Source organism: Podospora pseudopauciseta, chromosome 6 (genome assembly GCF_035222475.1).
Source record: "Podospora pseudopauciseta strain CBS 411.78 chromosome 6, whole genome shotgun sequence".
Classification (NCBI taxonomy): Eukaryota; Fungi; Ascomycota; class Sordariomycetes; order Sordariales; family Podosporaceae; genus Podospora; species Podospora pseudopauciseta.
Window position 1 is genome coordinate 399,396 of NC_085895.1, and position 20,914 is coordinate 420,309.

A 20,914-nucleotide genomic window follows, 5' to 3' on the forward strand; every position below is an offset into this window, starting at 1 on the left:
AACAGGGTTAGGGTTATTCCTTCGGCCTTCACATCAGCATCTCAACCAAAGAATTGCTTTTCTACAGTAGTGGTCGTGGTTTGCAAACTTGGGAAATATTAAGGCATGCTAAAACGAATATGGAACAGAAACATCCCTTGAATTCCCGCACAAGCACAGGAAAACTGTAGTCATGTTGATATGAAAAATAACGTCATCAACACTTCAAGCTGGAGTCATACATGAACGATTTGCATCAGCTTTTGAATTCTTCTGTTTTGCTAGCTCCCTTTCCGAGCTTCATCTGTGGGGAATAGGCCACGCGCATGATACCTTGCTCTCTCCCCGACCAAACCCACCCTATCATCCATCCTCTGCCCGCCCGAGAATCTCTACCCTTTCCTTGCCTGACCCGCACCAACGAGAAATATACAAACCCACACCCCCTGCTCCGTGTGTGAAGAACGCCTGGCTAGTGTGATATAAGTGCCGAAAGGACAAATTACAATAGACGATAAACAAATTGTAGGGTGAAAAGAAAAGGTAAACGCCAGCGGGGTGGAGGGGGTGTAAGAAAGAGGAAGGATCCCACCATTTTATCGTCTTGTATGAGTGAAACGAAATAAAGCTTTTGTTTTCCCGGCTCCTCGCTCCCTACTCCAAGTTCCCATACATGAATTGAAAATAAAATCAACGACTCATAACGGACGGCATTCGCAAAGGTAAAGTATCTTTCCCCTTTCTTTCTCGCTACTCATCCCTGAGTATCGCTTAAACACAGGCCGTCGAGGGTACGATATGTCGTGGTCTCGTATCTCTATCGGGGCGTCGAGGAATCCAGTTTGACATAGGCCTCCTGGACAGCCTTGATGTCGCGACCATCCATCTCCAAGACTGTAACCCAGTCTCGAAGCTGGATACTTTTGCCTTTCTCCTTGTCCTCCCGCCAGGTGCCCAGACGGGGAGCCTTGCCATCCTGGGTCAGTGTGGCCTTCTCCGACTGTGCTTTACTGCCAGCTGCTGAACCAGGGGTGCCTGGTTCTTGGCCACCGGTCGCTCGGGGTGTGCTTGGGCCACTACCAGATGTCATCCAGCTGTATTCCTTCTTCTTTTTCTTCCCAAAACTGCCCATCAAAGCGCTCAGGGTCTGGTTTGCATTGGCAGTGCTGGATGCCTCGGATAGTCTGGCGGCTGCCGCACCCTTCTTTAGTTCTTTCTTGGAAGGCGCTTTGGCGGCCTCGCCGTCGGGTGCGACTGAACCAGGTGTACCAGGAACGATGGAACCTGCGCGAGATCCGGTCTGGGCTGCATCTGGGTTTAACCGCTTTTGCCGCTTGCGAAGCCGAGCTTCTTCCAGATCTCGCTCAGACGTGGCATTCTGTCTCACAGCGGCGTTGAGGTCCTTGACCACCTTGGCACCCTTGGATGGCACCGGGGCGGTACTGATTGCTTCAAAGGAGCCTGCAGGGATAGGTTAGCAGGGTATACTGCACACGCCAAATCATGTTTTTCATACGTTTGCGGGGGTTGCCGTTGGCCGTGTCGGCGGGAAGGGAATCAAGACCGGTTCGTAAAGGTACGGCAACATCAGCCCACTCTTGGGGGATCTCGCCATGAGAAGTTGTCTGCCGAATATTGGCGATGCCATTGGCTTCTTCGAGGAGTTCTCTCAGACGGTGTTTTGTGGCGATCGACAAGAGTGCAAGTTGATCGACCAAATAAGCATCATGAGGGATGAAACACCCCTTTGTAGAGACAACCATGCCATCAGGGCCGTGTCTGGATGTCACTGTCACCTTAGGCTGAGGAAACTCTTGGGGAGTTCGCATTTTACCCATGGTTTGCTGCTGGTTCTTGAGCTCCAGATTGAGTGTGAGCCCATGCTCCTTCGCAATTTTGTCCGCGCGATAATGCAGGTTAGGGACGATCAAGAAAGGGTTCCTGAGCTCATTGCTTCGGGTAACAGCCAATCTTTGGGCCGCCTCGTCCCAGGCTCGCTTGGCAGCCTCGGCTTCAAACTGCTCCTGACTGAGCCCGGTGGCCTCAGCTGGTTGATTCGCTGAACCAGCACCATAAAATGAGCCCTTGTTGCCTGGCGCGTTGGCTGGCAGGCCGGTTCTTGCCTCCTGAGCAAATGAACCACCATACAGCTCCGCTAGGTATTGTTCCTCGGCCCTCAAATCCACGCCTGTTCCAGCGAGAGCATCGCTCACGTCATATTCGTATTCCTTCGTAGTAACCGGCTTCGATGGAGGCAACATGGCACCCGGAGTGGAGGGAGGGGGACCAATCGGTGCCATTGTGGCATTGGTATACTGTTGCTGTGGAGCTTGCTGGACGGGTTGGGGCTGTATTGGTTGCTGAACCGACTGCGCATGTTGGGGCTGCATCGGCTGTTGGTACTGCTGGCCCTGCTGATACTGCGGAGCCGGCACCTGCTGTTGCGGGTGCGCCTGTCCATGCTGCTGTTGGGTTGGCTGCACCTGCCCAAGCTGCTGGGCCTGCGGAACTTGGTGCTGCTGTTGCTGATATTGCGGAGCCTGATGTTGTTGAGGCTGCGGGGTGTGGGGGAGACTTGGGATAAGAGGGGTTGTCGGTGTTGGGGTGGCAGTCATCGAGGGTCGGCTTTCAGGCAATGTCAAGCCTGGTTGTTGAGCCGGGGAAGCGGCAGAATGTCCATTCACACCATACTGAGAGGCATACGACGGCGCATTGGGAACCGGAGTGGGCATGTTGGTGTAGTTCGGAGATGTAACAGTGTTCGGAGATGCAACGGCTGCCTGTGGACTCATAGTATACGTCGGCGTACCGTATTGCGACTGTGGTTGCGACGGGGTCTCGACCGATGTTCGGGGTCTCTTATTCGGCGGAATCGAGTACTGAGGCTGTGGAGTGTTGGCAGGCGAAGCCGACTGCTGGGGAGGAGAGTAATGTTGTTGCTGCGGCGGTCTTTGCTGCTGCTGTTGCGGCATCTGCATTTGCTGCATGTGAGGCGAGACCTGAGGAGGGTGAGACACCTGGGGTGCCTGGGGTTGTGGTTGCGCCATCTTTGGAAAGAGCGAAATCGATAATTCGACTTTGCCTGGTGAGCTTGGAAGTGTGGTCGAAGCGGTTGACTGTCGGAAGTTCTGACAAAAAAAGTCGAAGTCGCGTTCGATGTACCCAACAATTCTGGTAACTTCACGGTCGGGAGCAGAAGCTATCGCGATTGTGGGAAACTAAATGAGGGTTGGTCGTCTGTATAGAGAGAGGGCAGAAAAAAGGCGGGACTGCTCTCTAGGTGCGGTGGGAAAAGCGGAGGGTCGAGAGAGGGCCTCGATCTTTGGTAGAAAGTAGAAGCTCCTTCAGACCCGAGCAGGCGCACCTGCGTAGCCGGCCAAAGCACCCTGCCCGGTACCCATCCGACACTCGCTCTGCAATGGGCAAAAGTCGATCAATCGGTTCTCTGATGATTCCTGCTCGTGGTCCGCTGGATTTGGGAGTTGCGCAATCGATGGGGAAGCGGCGCGGGCTGTTCTCGTCGTGAATCGCCTGGAAGGATGTCAAGATTTGAAAGCAGAGCTAACGCCTCACCTCCGAGTCTGTCGCGTCCAGCAAGGTCACGTGGTTACCACCCAGAGAAAGTGCCAGACCGTAGCCCACCAGGCCCGTGCACCTGCTTCACCTTAAGCTTGGGCCACCCCAGCACCTTTTGGTAGAGCAGCTGGCAGCTGCCTCACTGAGCAGCGTCGCGCCGGCAGATCTTACACTATTCAACCTTTTATATTTGGTCTTATTCAACGACAACAACCACCTGATCACCAGCAACTTTGAATAGCCCAGTCGCCATCTTCGCACCAATACCTATACACTTCGACTTTGCGGGAATATTGCCTCTTGTATTGCTGCCAATTTTTTCACAAAGTTGCTGCAACACATCCACCTCCCTGCTCTCGATATAATTCTTGCAAGCAGTTTTACAAGAGACGTGAGTTCCTGAAACAACTAACAAGATATTCGATCACGTACACTTATTACCTCCCGCAATGGCCTCCAAGCGCAAAGCTGCCGCCATGGCCTCGGCTACTGTAATTGAGGAGCCTGTTGACCCCAGTGACGAGCTGATGTTTCTCTGTCTTGGAGGAGGCAATGAAGTTGGCCGTTCATGTCATATCATTCAATACAAGGGAAAGACAGTCATGGTATGTGCTGAGATGAGGTCAGCGCTCTTCTTACCCTGTCTTAGCTGCTAATGTTTTGTTTGTCATCTAGCTTGATGCCGGCCAACATCCCGCCTATGATGGGCTTGCAGCCCTTCCGTTCTTTGACGACTTTGACCTGAGCACTGTAGATGTGCTTCTCATCAGCCAGTAAGTTGCCCTCTCCGAGTCTAATAGCCCCCTTGGCGAAGCAAGAGTAGCATGGTGTTGGCTTGGGACAACAATGAGTGGAGGTAGACTTGTAATGAGTCGCCGTGTCACTGTCACTCTGTCACTCTTTTCAGCATCATGTACCGTCCATCAGCAACATCATCATCTCCATATGTATTCATATATCAAATACAAGATCTTGTCGCCATTACCACCCCCTGCCTTCATCGTCTCATGCCACCATCCCTGTGAAGCTTCTCTGAAATCATCATGAGAACACACACCCTGACTGACTGAAATAGTTTCCATATCGATCATGCTGCCTCATTACCCTATGTCTTGGCAAAGACAAACTTCCGCGGTCGTGTGTTCATGACACATCCCACTAAGGCTATCTACAAGTGGTTGATCCAAGACAGCGTCAGAGTCGGCAACACATCGTCCAACCCAACAACGCAGCTGGTCTACACAGAACAAGACCACTTGAACACATTTCCCCAGATCGAAGCCATCGACTATCATACAACACACACCATCTCGGGCATTCGGGTGACGCCATACCCAGCCGGCCATGTGCTCGGCGCAGCCATGTTTCTTATTGAGATTGCAGGTTTAAACATCTTCTTCACCGGCGATTACTCCCGCGAGCAAGATCGCCACTTGGTATCAGCCCAAGTGCCAAAAGGCGTGAAGATCGATGTCTTGATCACCGAGTCAACATACGGCATTGCCTCCCACGTCCCACGTTTGGAGCGAGAACAAGCCCTCATGAAGTCCATCACAGGCATTCTCAACAGGGGTGGCCGTGTTCTGATGCCCGTTTTTGCCCTCGGCAGAGCCCAGGAGCTTCTTCTTATTCTAGATGAATACTGGGGCAAGCATGCCGAGTATCAAAAGTACCCAATCTACTACGCCAGCAACCTCGCCAGGAAGTGTATGCTGGTGTACCAAACATATGTTGGTGCGATGAACGACAACATCAAACGTCTGTTCCGGGAGCGCATGGCTGAGGCTGAGGCGTCTGGTGATGGTGCCGGTAAGGGTGGGCCGTGGGACTTCAAGTTCATCCGCTCGCTCAAGAGCATTGATAGGTTTGAGGATGTGGGCGGGTGCGTGATGCTTGCCAGTCCCGGTATGCTGCAGAACGGTGTCAGCAGGGAGCTTCTTGAGCGGTGGGCTCCCAGCGAGAAGAACGGTGTTATCATCACCGGTTATAGCGTGGAGGGCACGATGGCCAAGCAGATCATGCAGGAGCCCGAACACATTCAAGCCGTTATGTCGCGGAATACCGGTGGAGGAAGGCGAGGCCCTGGAAGAGACGCCGAGAAGGTTTTGATTCCGAGGCGTTGCACCGTCCAGGAGTACTCTTTTGCCGCCCATGTCGACGGCACCGAGAACAGAGAGTTTATTGAGGAGGTTGCGGCACCTGTAGTGGTCAGTTCCTTTTACATTTTTCCATTTGACGGGTTTTCCTAACATGACAATCAGATTCTTGTCCACGGCGAGGTTCACAATATGATGCGTCTGAAATCCAAACTGCTCTCTCTAAACGCGAACAAGACAAGCAAGGTCAAGGTTTACAGCCCCAAGAACTGCGAGGAGCTCCGCATTCCATTCAAGACCGACAAGACTGCCAAGGTTGTCGGCAAGCTTGCGTCGATCCTACAGCCTCTGAGCTCCCCCGAGGAGCCCCAGCTCATCACCGGTGTTCTCGTCCAGAACGACTTCAAGATGTCATTGATGGCGCCTGAAGATCTCCGCGAATTCGCTGGTCTTACCACCACAACCATCTCTTGCAAGCAGCGCATGAGGCTCAGTGCCGCGGGCGTCGACCTGATCAAGTGGGGCCTGGAAGGAACATTTGGTACCATTGAAGAGCTCCCAATCTCCAAGAAGCTGTCTTCAAATGGAGAAGATCACGACATGAATGGCTCTGGACAGGAGATGGCCGACGAGGAGCTTTCCGTCGACGAAGTACTCGCTGCCTATCTCGTCATGGGCGTAATCACGGTCCGCCACCGGTCCAACGGCGAGGTCGAAATTGAGTGGGAAGGAAACATGCTCAACGATGGTATCGCAGATGCGGTAATGGCCGTCTTGCTAGCCATCGAATCCTCCCCAGCAGCAGTAAAACGTAAGTGTTTAGTTCGCGCCCCTTTTCTTGTTTATCCATACTAACGTGAAAACTAGGCTCTGCCTCCAAAAACCCACATTCCCACTCTCACTCGTTCAATCTCCCTGTTCGGAACCTGCACTCTAACCTCTCCGCTACTGAACGCCTCGAGCGCCTCATGTTCTTCCTCGAGGCCCAGTTCGGGGCAGACAACGTCTCCCTCATCACCGAGCCCAAACTGTCCCCTGTTCCCCCTCCCCAGCCAAAGATCAAATCTTCCGAGGGTGACGACGAAGAAGCAGACGCCAGCATGGACGTCTCCGAGGACGAGGAGCATGGAGCTACGCAGCTGGCCCAGAGAAGAGAGGCCGAGCTGGCGAGGCTGCACAAACTGGGCATTCCCGTGCCAGGGGTCAACATCAGGGTGGACAAGATGGAGGCCAAGGTTTGGTTGGAGGGTCTGGAAATTGAGTGTGGCAACAAGGTGTTTGGAGATCGGGTGAGGGCCGTGGTGGAGAGGGCCGTTGAGGTTACTGCGCCTCTGTGGGGGTAAACGTCTCCACACAAAATATGACGGGTTGGTGCAACAGAAGGCGTTATTTAGGATTATCTGTTTTCTCAATGGCTAAACCGATGACTGCCTGGAATTGGGGTGAGGTTGTGTACTAATTGGAGAGTGTTTATTGGCGTTGTTGGCAGACCTCTGCGCTACAAAATATGATGATAACCATCCTTACTTAGAAGAGAATATGCTACAGGTGTGAGATATGCAACCCAACCTGGAAGATGTCACCACACAACCCCTGAAGCGGCCCAGAAAAATATGAAGAAAAGCTTATTTCCACGTCCTGTGGCTCCCCAATTCCTACATATTACCAGGGGTTGGGTCAACAAGCCTCTAGAACACGTATCTACGTATCTACCTACCTTGTCAGCTGCTTGATGGTGCATGGATGAGTGCGAGTCTGAGTGTATGGCCAGCAGGCATTTTTCCCGTCCTGGGAATGGAAAAGGGTGGGGGTGTGTAAGCGGGTGGTCTTGATCCTGCAGCCTCAAAACATAAAAACGTGGGGGTTGTCTTCTGACCTCGTGAATTGGGAAACAGATTACAGCTTGAATCCAGTAATATCTCTCGCCCTCTGACCTCTCTTATCTCGACAGATGAACGGGGCAAGCCATTGTGGTACGTATGTATATCATGCAGTAATGCCACTGGCTTTTCTCTCACTCCTGGAAGAGAGCACTTGCACTATTTCACTCGGCAGCAAACCCATGAGATTGATCGGGATTCTTATTCATACTTCTTTCTCATACTTCATACACAGTCGGGTTAGTTAATAACAATTAAAAGGACATATATACTCTTTGAAGTTGTTCTCTCCTCCGACTCTTCTTTGTATTGGTCGTACCAATGCGCCCTTTTTTGACTTTTTTTGTTGTCCTCTCAATCGTACGCCGTGATACAGTCCCGCCGTCATTTTCCCCATTAACTCCCCATGCGATGCAAAAAGCAACAAACCAGTACCCCCAAAACAAACGAGAAGCGATATCCAACCCCAAGAAAAGCCAAATCATATCCGAAACACCAGTCGCTCGCTTGCCCTGAATTTGCCTTTTTCATTCAACAAACCCAAACAACCATGCTAAAGTCGAGCCCACTCCGCAGAAAAGAAAAAGAGGAATTTGAAAATGCCGATTGAAGGGAGAGGCTTTCAAAGCTTGCGCCCAAACATAAAGCTCCCATACATTCCGCCAACCTCGGACCTCGCAACTGGGATCTTTCTCATGCCCCAGGAATCAGCTCCCATCTTCCACGACCGACGCCCATCGTCCCTGACAATAGGCTTGCCAGTCGTCGCGTCCTTCAGCGGCTGTCTCACCAGCCATCCTCGGCTGCCACACTCTGACATCTTCCAGCCAGCACGCTCCACCGCCGCGGCCGACTTCTTCACCCTCTTGAACACATCTTCGGCAACCTCGATAACTTCCAATGGCTCAGAAAAGTTCTTGAGAATGGCGCAGCCGCTGCTAAAAAGATAGACCAGATCGAGCTCCTGGCCCCAGAAGTCAGACAGGTCCAAATACTTGAGAGTATGAGGGACCCAGTCCAGCTGCATCTGCACATCATCATCGGTGTTCTCGTCAGGAACGAAAAGGCGGTTGACGTCCGCCAAAGTGAGAGAGCGGCCTATGGCAAGCTCCTCGAGATGCTTGGTCAGCGGCCGGAGAAGCTCAACATGGGAGGGCTCCATTTTGCTGCCCTTTAAGCTGAGAGACTTGAGGGTCCTGGGAAGAACAGGAAGCAATTCGTTGAGGCTCTCGGCATCGAAAAGCTGGTGGCTTCTGGCATCGGTGGCCAAGCTCAAGAACTCGAGCTCCTTGGCGGCAGGGTGGTTGGTCAGGAAATCAATGACGCCCCTGGCACTCAAAAGCGTGCACTTGGCCAGATTGAGGTGTGTAATGCGGGCAGTCACCGGGATCGCAGCAAGGGCAGCGTCTGTTATACGCGTACCCGCAACATCGAGGTGCGTAAGGTGGTTTAGCCTTGGGAGAATGGTCTCGAGCACGACCGAGGGCAGGGTGAGGCACTTGTGCAGTGAGAGACGACGGATCGAAAGCACAGGTGGCCAGTTGGGCGACACTATCGATGTGAAAGCCTCCTTGAACTTGGTCGACGTGCAACCGCAGAAATCGACCGCCTGCAGCCTCGACAAGCCAAGGAAGAGCTTCCGCAATACATCGGCGTTCAAATCATCGTCGAGGTATTCCTGCGCAAGAAACTCTTGCAGGTTGGGGGTGAGGTCGAGGCATCGGAGGAGGGTCTCTGAGGTAAGGTTGCGCGCTTGCGAGCGTTCGGCCGCTGTGGAGAAGAGCTGCGCAGGGTTGAAGTGGCAAAAATCAAGCCGCCGCACAATTGTGCCCAGGGTGGAGTGCTCCGAAATGTGGGCGAGGAACTTTTGGAAAATTCGCGAGTGGGGAATCGTGATCTTGCTGTAGAGAGTGGTTAAGGTCGCGATGTGAAGCGTCCGCGAGGTCAGCAACAACGACATGAGATCGACATTGCGCCTCGAGACCCCATTGGGGGGGACATCAAGGGCAAGAAGGTTGATGATGGAGGCTGGATCATGTCAGCATGACTATTTTGGATAGGCAGTAGTGGGGGGGGGACAACGTACTCAAAATCTCAGTCGGGAGTCTCTCGAGAGGAGCATCGCCGGGTCTGTTGGCACCCCCACGCTTGGTGGGCTTGGGCGTGTCCTTGAAGACTTGATGAAGGATCTGGAGGTCTCCGAAGCTCTTACTGGCAAGTTTTCCCTTGACCTGAATCTCCTTCCAGCCTCTGAAGGAATCGGCGGGAGTCCAATATCCAAGGAGCCGGCTGTTGGGGTTCGTGACGGGCGGCAGGAACTTGGTGGGGGGTTGAGTGTGAGGTTGAGTGTGAGTGTGGGTGTGAGTCTGAGTTTGGATCATCTTCAGTTGCTGAGAATCGGTGCTAGAAGTCGATCCTGTCGGGCTGGGAGGGGAGAGCAAGTCGTCGATGGCCTCAGGGTCGAGATAGGATGAAATCTTTGTTTTGGAAAAGCACTGGGGTAAGGTGCTTTCGTTTTCCCGGATGGACGAGAAAGAAGAGCGGGATGCCCGGTCCGGGGTGGCAGGCCGATCCCGGGTCATGGTTAAGTAGTCCGGGGAGCAGTCCCTCGAAGGTGTTCCCAGGGGGGAGACGTGCAAATGGGCTGGTCTCGGCTTGGAGACCGCCATGGGGAAAGACAGCAGCGACAGGGTGAGGGATGTGTTGGGACGGGCTTGGCTGGGGTCCGGGGAGAAATTGCAGCGCCGGCAGGTCAGGTGTGCGATGCAAGAAAGAGATGGCGACAGGGCCGTTCCAGAGAGATTGATTCGATCCGATGGATGGTCAGAGCAACAGTGTTCAGGCACCGTTGACAGCTGCTTGATCTGTTGAGGGGGGCCCGAGCCGTGGTCTCACAAGACTGTCCAAAAGGAACGAGGGGGCTTTCTATTAGTCAAGGCAATGGCTTCTTAGGTAAGAGGAAGTCTGCGATGGATGCAGTGATGCGGGGAAGATTGCGAGCTTGGTGTGGCTTTTTTTTTCAGATTCGGGATCCGCAATTCGTGGTCAGCCCTGCTATTTCTGACTATAAAATGCTGTCTGTCTCTCTGCACTCAGTGAATGATGCAGGGAGGGCGAGAAAGGTCGGAATGGAAAAGACGTGCGTCTGTCGAGGTTCCGACAGTGCGGTTCTATCCTTAGCCTCGTGTTATTTTGTTGCAGGTAAGCAAAGCAGGTTCGCCCCAATTTCTGACTGAACAGATCAGGCACGAGCGGTGTAGCTTGTTTTCGATGAGTCGAGTCTGCGACCAAGATCACTCGATGACGACGGTTGATGAAACGGAGAGTTTGATGGAGCAGCAGAGCTCAGCGGAGGGATGGGGCCTGCAGTTCGAAGGCAGTTGCACAACGGCAAAGTCAACAATTGGATATGATGTGTAATGTTGCGAGGTATGAGTAGGAGGTGTAGTATCAGTTACGGCAGATGCAAGACAGTTGCGCACAAGCACATGGCGGATTTGAATTAAATAGGGGACGTTAAGGCGGGAACCGATGCAGGCCGAGAAAACAAGCTCGGAGCACAGCTCCAACACGCTGGAAAAGTCTTTATTACTCATGGAAACTAGCGAGAATGGCCAGAGCCTTTGTCACCTGGACATCGCATCGGCCATCGGCGCTCCGTCTGGGCGGTTGCCGCATTTTTTTATGTACACTTCACCTCGCACCGCGAACTCGGCGACAGGACCCTGCTGTCAATCAAGACTTCGCCCCGCTGTCTGCAGCAGACATGTGGAAGCTGGAAGCTGCTGCTAGAATCGGGCAGCCTACACTGGTGTTCATCTTTCTTTTCTTGTCTGTCGTCAGTTTGCGAACGGCTAGTGGCCGGTAACCAAGATTTATGCATATTGTCCCTGGCGAGCCAACCAAACAGCCCAGAGCTGCTGTACAAACGGTACAAATGATATAAATTCCAACCGCAACCCTCCCTCTCCAAAACAAAGAAACACCAAGCAAAGCGCGAGACGGCCAGCAGTTGACGAAAATTGCGCCAAGCCGTGCCTCATAACAGCCCGAACCGCTGATTCTCTGCTCACACGAATGCCCGAGTTTCTCTGACATGGCATAACATCATCGGCGAGCCGTGAGGAGGTGGTGGTCGAGAGGTGGCCAACCGGCGCAGCCAGCGGTTGACAGAGCTTGCTGGTACGTAATGGTTTGAACTTCTCCACCAAACCCTTCCAACACTGCAGGAGTTTTTCCTGCTTGCCCAAAGAGCACTGGTTGCACTGGTCCTCGCTTTGCAACCTTCCCTCTGCTCCCGTGGTGTTTTATTCGGCCGATTATTAGAGCAGTTCCTCTTGGTATGGCATCAATCTCCATGTTGGTCTTTGTACAGTCGGCTGATCTGGCGTGACGTTGCCTTGTGCAAAACCGTGGCCTCCCATAGGTTGAAAATGCAATTTCTTACCTAATCATTGGTCGGTGACGTGAGGCATTGCCCCTCCCTCACCTCACCCACAAACAACATGGCACAACCACATAACCTCGAGGTGCTCGAGATATCCGGACCCGGCGAAGGTCAACAATCAGACATGCCAGGCGTGCCAGATCAGACGCCGAATCAGCGCCGAGAGACAGCTCAAAAGTCAAACGCTTCCTTCGCCTGCTGATCACATCAGATCCTATGACTGCATCGGTCAATGGCTCTGCTGCTTTTTTTGCCCTTTGCCGCCCTCGAGCTCCAGCTAGCCTGCCGTCCCGGTTCCTGGGTGCTTTGTTGGAACCAATCTATCAACCAAAACCCATAGCGTCTCATGACTGTCAGCACCATCGCCAGCACAGCACTTTGCAGGGCCAAGACACATCTGGCCAGCCCAACTTGCCAAGGAGCCAAGTCATGTCCAACTCGCCTGAAAGGAGGCTCGTTTTGTTCACGTGGTGCTTGATCTGCTGCCCTGTCGCGGCAGGTCGTCTGCCAAACGATCCCCGGGGGCCGGAGCCGCGTGCAGCCGTTTTTGCGCTAGCGATGCTGATTCCAGGTTGTTGTAAGAGAATTTTTCTTTCCGTTCAACCAACCCTTGTTGTTGTCCCTGAACATCTTGCTGCTCGATGTACCTTAGCTTCTCTTTTACCCCACAGATTTGTTTGATCTATCTGCAGATAGAACGGACCTCTCGGGCATCGGATCCGGATCTCTTGCCCGGGATGGTAGGTGACACTTCAACAACGTGGGTGGCACAGGGCTCGGCCTCGAAATGTTGTCATTCCAGTGCGGCTGGCGACATGAAGGGCATGCATTTCAACCCGAGATCACGCATGCTGTGTCACATACTAAACAACCGTCGGAAAGGGCATCTCCTCGGAGGCTGACGGTAGAGATGTGATGCTGAGAGCCGCCAGTTCTATGCCCATTAAAGTGACCCGCCTGGTTCACGTTCCAGCCCGCCGCACCCGCTTCCCCAGCTTTTTCGACCCCTGAATGGGCCCTGACCTTCACTAGCGCCCTCATGGGGGGAGACGTCGTATCAGACGGCCTCACCTGATCTCTGTCATTATCCACCAGATTCCACACATAATATCGACTGTAGGGATTGTCTGCGCCTGTTTTGGTAGTGAGAACCTCTCCGGCAGTGCGAATGCGAGGGCCAGACCGCCGATCTCAACTGGAGAAAATATAGCACGGCAATATCCGACTTGGCCAAACGACATCTCTTCCCAAGGGCAGCTCGAAATGAGACCAGGCTTTGCTTACCGAGTGTTGCACATCACTACCACTGAGATCAGAAAGAAAGGAGAGCGTCAGGCTTCGTGTGTGGACTGTGATTTACTCGTCAAGATTACCTATCGGAATGTTCTCGCCGAGACAGGTCGTATACGCGGTGGGATCACAGTTGGAAACATTGGGTGAAAGCATCCCTCTGGTTTTCGAGGATCAACCAATACACCCTCCACGGTACCTACATGTCTTGATGTGTCCATACAGCATGCATATCCGTGCAAACCACATGGGCCTCAAACTACCGACAAATCAGAGCCGCGTTTCAAGCCCTCTTTTCCATGACATCTGACGTCATCGCCAGATACGTATCTTATCTGTGTAACCTTCAGCACCAAATCAACCAGCATCACCATGAAGAGGGGGCATTCGACTTGGCCTTCCACGCGGGTGAGAGAACTGCAGCCGATATATTACTCGCATAGCTCTGGCCTAATGCATGTTTACTGGAGCGCATGATATGTCTTATCAATGGATGGAGGATAATCCTACTGATTTACTAATTCGCTATCAGCCGTGCACTACTGCCTGATGGCAGAGGCGCTCCTGGTGAACATGATTCGGCTGATATCGGTGAACAAGAGTATTTTAACACTGAATATGCGATGCCGGGTGATGTTTCATAGGATGAGACTCAATTCCACAGACCCCATTGAACATTGAGTCCTCAACAGCGAGCCCTATCACCGCTCTCGGGGACCAGAATGTCAACGCACCAGACCAAACAGCAGCCTACTTTATTCCAAGTAAATAATCAGACAACAAACCTGTCATCCTACCGGTATATCCGGATCATCTTGGTGGGAGCGGACTATTCCCACCTAGCCATGCCCTAAACGACTTTGTACTTTCAATTTCTGCCATAATATTGATTATAGTGTGAATTATGAAGTTCTGGTAACTCGGACAAACAACTACTTGTGAGAGCAATGATAGTAGATCGTGATCCCAGCTTGGAGATGGCAACGGGGAAGGTCGCACTGAAGAGATCGTAATTATCACAGCTCGGGCATTGAGTCAACATGGACATCGTCAGTAGCTAGGTCGGAAACTCACGTGGTTGGAGGTATACGGCCTGGTTCCTCCTCACAATGTAACTTGATTCATGGTTTGTTCAATGTCCGGTTCGTAACCAAGCATGTTTCTGGTGTACGGCTTCACTTTAAAAATAGGTCCTTCACTGTAGGTAGCGAATCTTAGCAAAGTATGTAGACACATGCTGAGCAAAAGATTAGTTTCTTGTATAAATCCCGAGACAAAGACCCGACAGATGGTTATGTTCACAGGAACTTCGATGCATTCGATCCTCATGCTCTATAACCCCATCTTCCAAAATAATATAGGAAGTGAGTCAACTCCTCAAACGCCGCTCGCGATTAGGTTCGCTTATATATCCGTCGTAGAAACAAAAGAAACCACAAGTTATCCTACCAACCCATCCCTGTCCCACTTGGACATTCCCACTTGTTCTTTTCGCCATGCCAAATTACCATATCATACAATGCATTTGCCGCCGCACTATATCTATCGCCGTCCTAAGTTTCAAATGTATCAGCTAAAAGATTATCTCTTCTTCAACCGTTCCTTGCATTCGTCGCAATACCATTTTGCTGTTCGTCCGAGTTAGCTTTGATTCCACCCCTGTCCAGAAATTGCAAGTCAAACATACCATTGGCTTTGGGTGCAATTTTCAACCCCACGCACTCTAGATGAAACCACTCTCTCGGGCAGCCCACCCCGTCACAGCCCACCATTTCGCCATAACTAACGCCGTTGCACTTGCAGTACCTTGGCTCGTCCCCATCTGGTTCGTCCTCATCATCGTCTTCTTGAGTACTCTGCGGAGGGTGCTGATGCTGAGCAGTTCCCCTACTGCCTTTGATGTTGTCTTCACTTGTGATACTGCCGCCGTTGGATGAAGCCTTGGCAGAGTTGGGACCGGATGATGCCTGGGCAAGAGCTGCCGCTGCAGCAGAGATGGAAGCACCCTTCTTATGGCTCCGCTTGGAAGTCGTCGTTGTGCTCGCGGATATGCTGCTCCCGTTGTTCTTGTCCTTATCTGTTGCGCTCGCTGTTTCCGAGTTATTCCTAGATGGTCGGGAGCGGGACGCCGCCGTCTGCTTTTCTGTTGGGGCTGCAGAGACTATCGAGGTTGCCTCGGCAAAGGTGCCTAGAGACGGGGTGGAAGGCTTGCTTGCGCGCCCGCTCTTGGTCTTGACAGTACTTATAGGGGTCGGCTGAATGGCGGGCGAAGCTACCACTTCCTTCTCCTTTTCTTTCTTTGGTTCAGGCTTCTCTTCGGAGGGTGCTACTGTGGCCGCTGCTGTTACCGGTGCCTTTGTGATGGCTTCTTTTCTGTTATTGCCGTTGTGGAGGGGTTCCAGTACTGGTGGCGGAATCTCGGTCTCTGTCCTCAGCGGCTCCAACTTGGGGGTAGGAGCAGGTATGGGTGTCTCCTTCTGTACTTTTGTTTCCATGCTTATTTTGGGTCCTTCGCCAAACTGGCTGAGATTTGGCGTATCCGGAGCATTTCCATTTGGCTTGGTGGACGCTACCGAAGCAGCTCTTTGCCTCACAACTTCGGGATTTAGTTGTGTAGAGTTCTGACGGGCACGAGAAGACGCTGGCCTGGGAGGAACAATGGCTGTCGGGATCGGTGAGGCTCGGCTGCCTTTCATTGTATCAGGGAATGCTGCGATGACAGGCGACGAGGCCATGGACGGGGACATAGCGGCAGCATTATTCGTTCTGCTACAATCAAGGGTCAGCTAGGAAACAAGAGACACGGATCGGAGGTCGAATGGGCGAGCGCACCTTTTCTTTGCCTGCCCACTCGATGTTGGGAGCGCCTTGCGCTTCTTAGGACCGCTTTCAGGCACGGGAGTCTCTCGGGGGCTGGTCGTCTTTGGCTTCACGGTGCTATTACCAAACACCGAGCTCATGGCGCGCTCCATAGGAGCTCCCCCGTTCGCCTTAGCAGTCTCAACTTTGCGTCTTTTGGCCGGAGCAGAGCCAGCCGGCGCGCCCGTGGTGATACCGAGGCCGACAGGAGTCGCCGCCTCCGCAGGCGCTTTGCGAGATTTAGGTCCCTGTGTCTTCTTGGCTGGCTCACTCGTCTTGTCCGCATCGCCTTCACCTGCTTGTCCCTTCGCGTTCTTCTTGGCGGCGACTGCTTGTTTTCGGTCGTTGCTCCGAGCCGCCGCCTCCTCAGCGTTCACATGCTGGGCAGCAGCTGAAAGAGCAGCAGCCCCTTCCCGGCGTGATCGCTCAGCCTTGTCGTTGGACTTGGCCTGCTGTTGTGCTTTCCGAACATCGTCGTAGGCCCAATGGTTAGCGCTGCCCCATTTGGCCTCCTCGCTGAATTCGCTCTCGAGATTTGGCCACACGGATTCAATTCGTTTCATTTGCTTTTCGAGGGCATCATTGGCAGTCAAAATAACGTGGTTTTTCTCCTCCAAAGCCACCATCATCTCTTGAACCTTGAGGTTTGTTTCTTTGAATATCCGACGGCGCGCCTCGCTCGCGGAATTGAGAGGGCCAGTGGCAGAAGGTATCGTGGAGGCGGACGCAGAGGGTGGCACTCCGCTGCTGCTGTTCTGAGCGCTCATGGGCGCCGACGCGGGAATGTGATTATTGGGCGCATCATTGGACGACGGGAATGGGTCGACCGGAGGCGGGGTATCGAGAGCACGGCGGATGTTATCGAAGAGCTTGTCCTCGTTGTTAAAGATTTTGGCGTCGACCTCTTTCAAAAGGGTGAAGTGACGGACTATCTCCTTGGGAAGGGCGCTGATGGCATCGGTAAAGTGGTTGAGGCCAGGGAAAATGTCGATGGGCTGTGCTGGAGCATTTGCGATGAGCGACGACGAGGAGTTGCCGCGATTGACCATGCGCGTCTGACGGAGGGGCTGCGCTCTGCGACTGCTGCCGCCGTTCTCAGACGCAGGAGGTTTGGCCGTCTTCATGGCGCCCGTCGATGGTGTTGCTGCAGATTCCGGGATCGTGGCAGTGAGTGCTGGGAAAAAAAGATTGGTAGGGTCGCTGAAAGAGAGGTCCAGAGGGAAGCTGGGAGCGGTTAGCGGAGGGACGGTTTCCTGGCCGGGAGCCCTGGATTTTGGTAACCTTTGGAGGTGCATGCGACCGATAAGATAAGAACACCAAAAACCGGGCCGGCCGACACCCTAACCCTTACACTACAACCACACTACCACTTTGTCAACACAATCACCACCAACAACAACCAATGCGTGTTTGGGTATATCTTGAATGCTTATTAAAACAAAATAAAAAAAATAAAAAACACGATGCCACTTTCTAAACCAAGCACACACGCTGAGGTATCTCTGTCTCCCGAACCCTACGCCCTGTTCACCCTTTCCCTCCCTGAAATTGGGATGACCTGCCGAAAACTGCAAAACAAAAAGCCAGAATAGGAAAACAATCAAGCCTGTTTCACCCGCCTAGGCTTCTCGTCACGTTGCTTTTGCTTTTGTCTGTGCTGCCATTCTACCAGCACAGGCAGGAAGTGCCAGAGATCAAATTCAGGCCAGAAGCACTTGAGGAAGAAAATATGCGTGTCCTGGTGGCACTGCCAAAGCATGAAGTCACTGAGTCTCTCCACGCCGCTGGTTCGCACGAATATGTCAAGCGGGGGGCACCCGGCAGTGTAGAGATGCTTATCGATGGTCTCGGGCGTGATTGTCTCCGCGTTTGGATAGATGGCCACGTTTTCCGAGCCCTCCGACTTTTGCGTAGATGGATCGGAACGAAGGGTGGTAGCCGTCGACACGGCATCATCCTGGTCGTGGTCGTCCGAATGAGAGGGGGTCTCTTCAATAGACTCCAGAGTCTCTGGTTTGTCACCCTGTTTGGACAAGATCTTTTGCGTAATTCTGCTCTGCGAAAATGGGGTGCTGTGTGGCCGAGGGGTGGTTGAATATTCTTCTACAGTCGTCCTGATGGCTGTTGTCATTTCTTCCCGCGAAGTGTAGGGGAAGCAAATGTTGAGAACACATCTGTGGCATGTATTAATATTTCAATTTACATGTTTAGGAGGTGACATTGCTTACGTTGTGTTGTGACTGGTAGCAGCGACCGCTCTTTCCACCACTTCGAGAACATCTGGGGGGATCAGATCAAGACGCCCCAATACCTTGACACTAGCACCGTATCTGTCCAACAGCTCCCCATGCTGAATGAGTTGCTCGAGCTTCACCTTGGCCAGTTGCATCAGGCCGTCGACCTCATACTTGGGCCGGTGGAAGTTTTCCAGACTAAAAGCATAGACGGTGACCACCTTGACACCACACTTGTAGCAAATCTCCAGAACCCGGGCCAGAGCCTCGAAGCCGAGGTGATGGCCTTCTACTGTCTCGATCTTGTGACTTCTGGCATATCTTCGGTTGCCGTCCATTTCGAAAGCGACATGGCCTGGGATAGGTCCTTGGCTCAATGATCCTATCAAAGTGTCTCTAAGGCGGTTGATGGCCCATTCTGCTGGCGGCGAACTGAGGAACCAGTTACGGATACGGGAGAGGTAGAGGTCGGACATGATGCCGAGGTGCGTTGCAGTCCAAAATATGTATTGTGATTGCTGAGTTTTAACGATGCGGTATTTGGGGTGAGAAGATGGTAGATTCTCTGAAAGAGTTGTCGGTCAGTAAGCTGCCATGGTCGCAGTGCCTGTTGCAAGATTGGGGAAGGGAGTGAGAGTGAGTGAGAGTGGCAGGCCACCCAAGGGTTAAAGTATGGTTACGTTGGACCCAGATTCTTGGAAGTTACGAATCCCAAGGCGCGGCATCCTCTCGCAGCTGAAAGTGGGTCCTCGAATGAACACGCTGCAAAACGGCCGACAGGGGCCAGCTTTCAGTATAACCTGCCTGACCTCAATGTGCAACTACCCGCAACTTCCACCACCAAACCACCTTCTACGACACCATCCTCCTTGAGGTCTATTCCGGCGACGAATTCACAGCCTGCTTTAAGATCACACTGGGATACGCGACACCTCAATTGGCTTTAACAGCGACCGCCGGACAGTCTGGCTTGGCCTGACTGTCACCCCACCTACGTCCCAATCCGCCCGCATTCCAAAAAAATGTCCAGGTGACGCCTCTAAGAGAGCGAACGCGCAATGTCATTCACAAACGCGCCGGTAACGCGCACATTGGTGGTGGGATTGGTTGGCGCATCGATAGCAGCCAGCCTTCTCGACATAAAACACTATTTCTATATCTCCATCGGCACCCATATTCTACGATATCACCAGTTATGGCGGGTCCTGGCGTACCAGCTATGCTATCTCAACTCATCCGAGGTCCTGTTTGGGGCAATGGCTCTATACAATATGAGAACTATTGAGCAGCGGTGGGGCTCAAGAAAATATGCCGTGAGTGCTCTTTCTGGGCCGGGACACTGCAGAAATGGCGCTGACATGCTTGGTATCTAGTCATTCATCCTCGTCACCGCACTCTTCACCTCGATCGTGCCACCGCTTATACTGACGGCATTCCTCAGGCCACTGAGTTTTGGTGTGCTAGATTTCCTACCTGCCGGCCCAACACCGATCATATTTGCGATTCTGGCTCAATACCATGCCATGATCCCACACATGTACAAATACAAGGTGGCGCTGGCTATGGGGCCACCAACTGGCCAGGACTCGGCAGCGCTGACCTTCTCAGACAAGTCAACCAAATACATGATGGCAGGGCAGCTGGCCGTGTCCCAGTTCCCGGGCTCCCTTCTTGGTGCCGTGGTGGGCTGGTTCGTTGGATACGCCTGGCGCAATGAGGCCCTACCTGGGATTTTGACTCGCTGGCGGGTTCCTGGTTGGGTTGTTGGTATGAGAGGTCAGAAGACCAATGCCGAATTTGAGAATATGAGAAGGCGGCTGGAAAGTGAAGGGGCCTCAACTGGCACAGCTTCTGGTATCCAGCAACAACAAGCTGGCCCAACTGAAGGCAGCAACAGACGGAGGACGATGGGCCAGCAGCTCATCGACGAAGTTCGCGGTGCATTTTAAAATCTCGTCGTGTACGAGAAGAATTGAACATTGCTTCCTGGCGCAACCACTTACATGTGCATTTCCATCCACAGTGACACATGTCGGGAATCCCTGCAAGAGGTGCCGTGGGGTGCCAAGCATCTGGCAAGAACGGCTGGCCAGGCGCGAAGGCGGCTGATTGGCCAGATATTGGTCCTCCCAGTCCTCTGGATTGACGAGTTGCGCCTGGGCAATCAGCAATCACAGCACCGGCCAACATCTCCCTTCCCCTTTCGCATCTTGAGTTGCATCCCGTCGTCACGACTTCCCTCTGATACAGCCGCTCCTTTGTGACGCCAACATCTCAGCCACCGCCGCCAGGCTTAGCACCTGTGTTTGCCGGTTTTTTTTTATTTCTTTTTTTTTTTTTTAAACCTGGAGTCCTCATCACCATCACCACCTCCCCGGTCCTCAGAGAAAGTCACAGACAATCTGGAACCTCCTTACCTACCACGTTAACTTAAGGACACTCGAAAAGCTCCACTTCGCGTCATTTCGTTGCATTGGTAATCCTTCTTTTCTGGATACTGCCTCGCTCTCCTTTTGAAAATACGATTCCTCGCTTTCACTCTCGACGTGATTC

General features: G+C 52.8%; 6 protein-coding genes across 6 annotated transcripts; 2 read left to right on the forward strand and 4 right to left on the reverse strand.

The window, feature by feature from the left end:
- Window positions 1-208: 208 nt before the first annotated feature.
- On the reverse strand, window positions 209-3,557 carry QC763_603880 (uncharacterized protein). The gene is made up of 2 exons (XM_062914232.1): window positions 1,496-3,557; window positions 209-1,440 (listed from the first exon to the last, which is right to left on the reverse strand). The coding sequence occupies exons 1-2, from the start codon at window positions 3,024-3,026 to the stop codon at window positions 797-799; spliced, it is 2,175 nt and encodes a 724-aa protein (XP_062762457.1). The 5' UTR covers window positions 3,027-3,557; the 3' UTR covers window positions 209-796.
- Window positions 3,558-3,640: 83 nt separating this feature from the next.
- YSH1 (endoribonuclease ysh1) lies at window positions 3,641-7,261 on the forward strand. The gene is made up of 5 exons (XM_062914233.1): window positions 3,641-4,160; window positions 4,231-4,328; window positions 4,631-5,762; window positions 5,817-6,462; window positions 6,519-7,261. The coding sequence occupies exons 1-5, from the start codon at window positions 4,005-4,007 to the stop codon at window positions 6,992-6,994; spliced, it is 2,508 nt and encodes an 835-aa protein (XP_062762458.1). The 5' UTR covers window positions 3,641-4,004; the 3' UTR covers window positions 6,995-7,261.
- Window positions 7,262-7,698: 437 nt separating this feature from the next.
- QC763_603900 (uncharacterized protein) lies at window positions 7,699-11,815 on the reverse strand. Its single transcript, XM_062914234.1, has 2 exons — window positions 9,618-11,815; window positions 7,699-9,559 (listed from the first exon to the last, which is right to left on the reverse strand). Exons 1-2 carry the CDS (start codon window positions 10,198-10,200, stop codon window positions 8,154-8,156), a joined length of 1,989 nt encoding a protein of 662 aa, XP_062762459.1. The 5' UTR covers window positions 10,201-11,815; the 3' UTR covers window positions 7,699-8,153.
- A 2,530-nt stretch (window positions 11,816-14,345) lies between these two features.
- QC763_603910 (uncharacterized protein) lies at window positions 14,346-17,422 on the reverse strand (the record flags this gene model as incomplete). Its single annotated transcript, XM_062914235.1, has 3 exons — window positions 14,346-14,896; window positions 14,956-16,034; window positions 16,101-17,422. The coding sequence occupies 3 exons, from the start codon at window positions 17,420-17,422 to the stop codon at window positions 14,850-14,852; spliced, it is 2,448 nt and encodes an 815-aa protein (XP_062762460.1). The 3' UTR covers window positions 14,346-14,849.
- A 305-nt stretch (window positions 17,423-17,727) lies between these two features.
- RER2 (cis-prenyltransferase) lies at window positions 17,728-19,200 on the reverse strand (the record flags this gene model as incomplete). Its single annotated transcript, XM_062914236.1, has 2 exons — window positions 18,356-19,200; window positions 17,728-18,301 (listed from the first exon to the last, which is right to left on the reverse strand). Exons 1-2 carry the CDS (start codon window positions 18,835-18,837, stop codon window positions 17,728-17,730), a joined length of 1,056 nt encoding a protein of 351 aa, XP_062762461.1. The 5' UTR covers window positions 18,838-19,200.
- QC763_603930 (uncharacterized protein) lies at window positions 19,133-20,310 on the forward strand (the record flags this gene model as incomplete). Its single annotated transcript, XM_062914237.1, has 2 exons — window positions 19,133-19,674; window positions 19,735-20,310. The coding sequence occupies exons 1-2, from the start codon at window positions 19,420-19,422 to the stop codon at window positions 20,308-20,310; spliced, it is 831 nt and encodes a 276-aa protein (XP_062762462.1). The 5' UTR covers window positions 19,133-19,419.
- Between the last annotated feature and the right edge of the window lie 604 nt (window positions 20,311-20,914).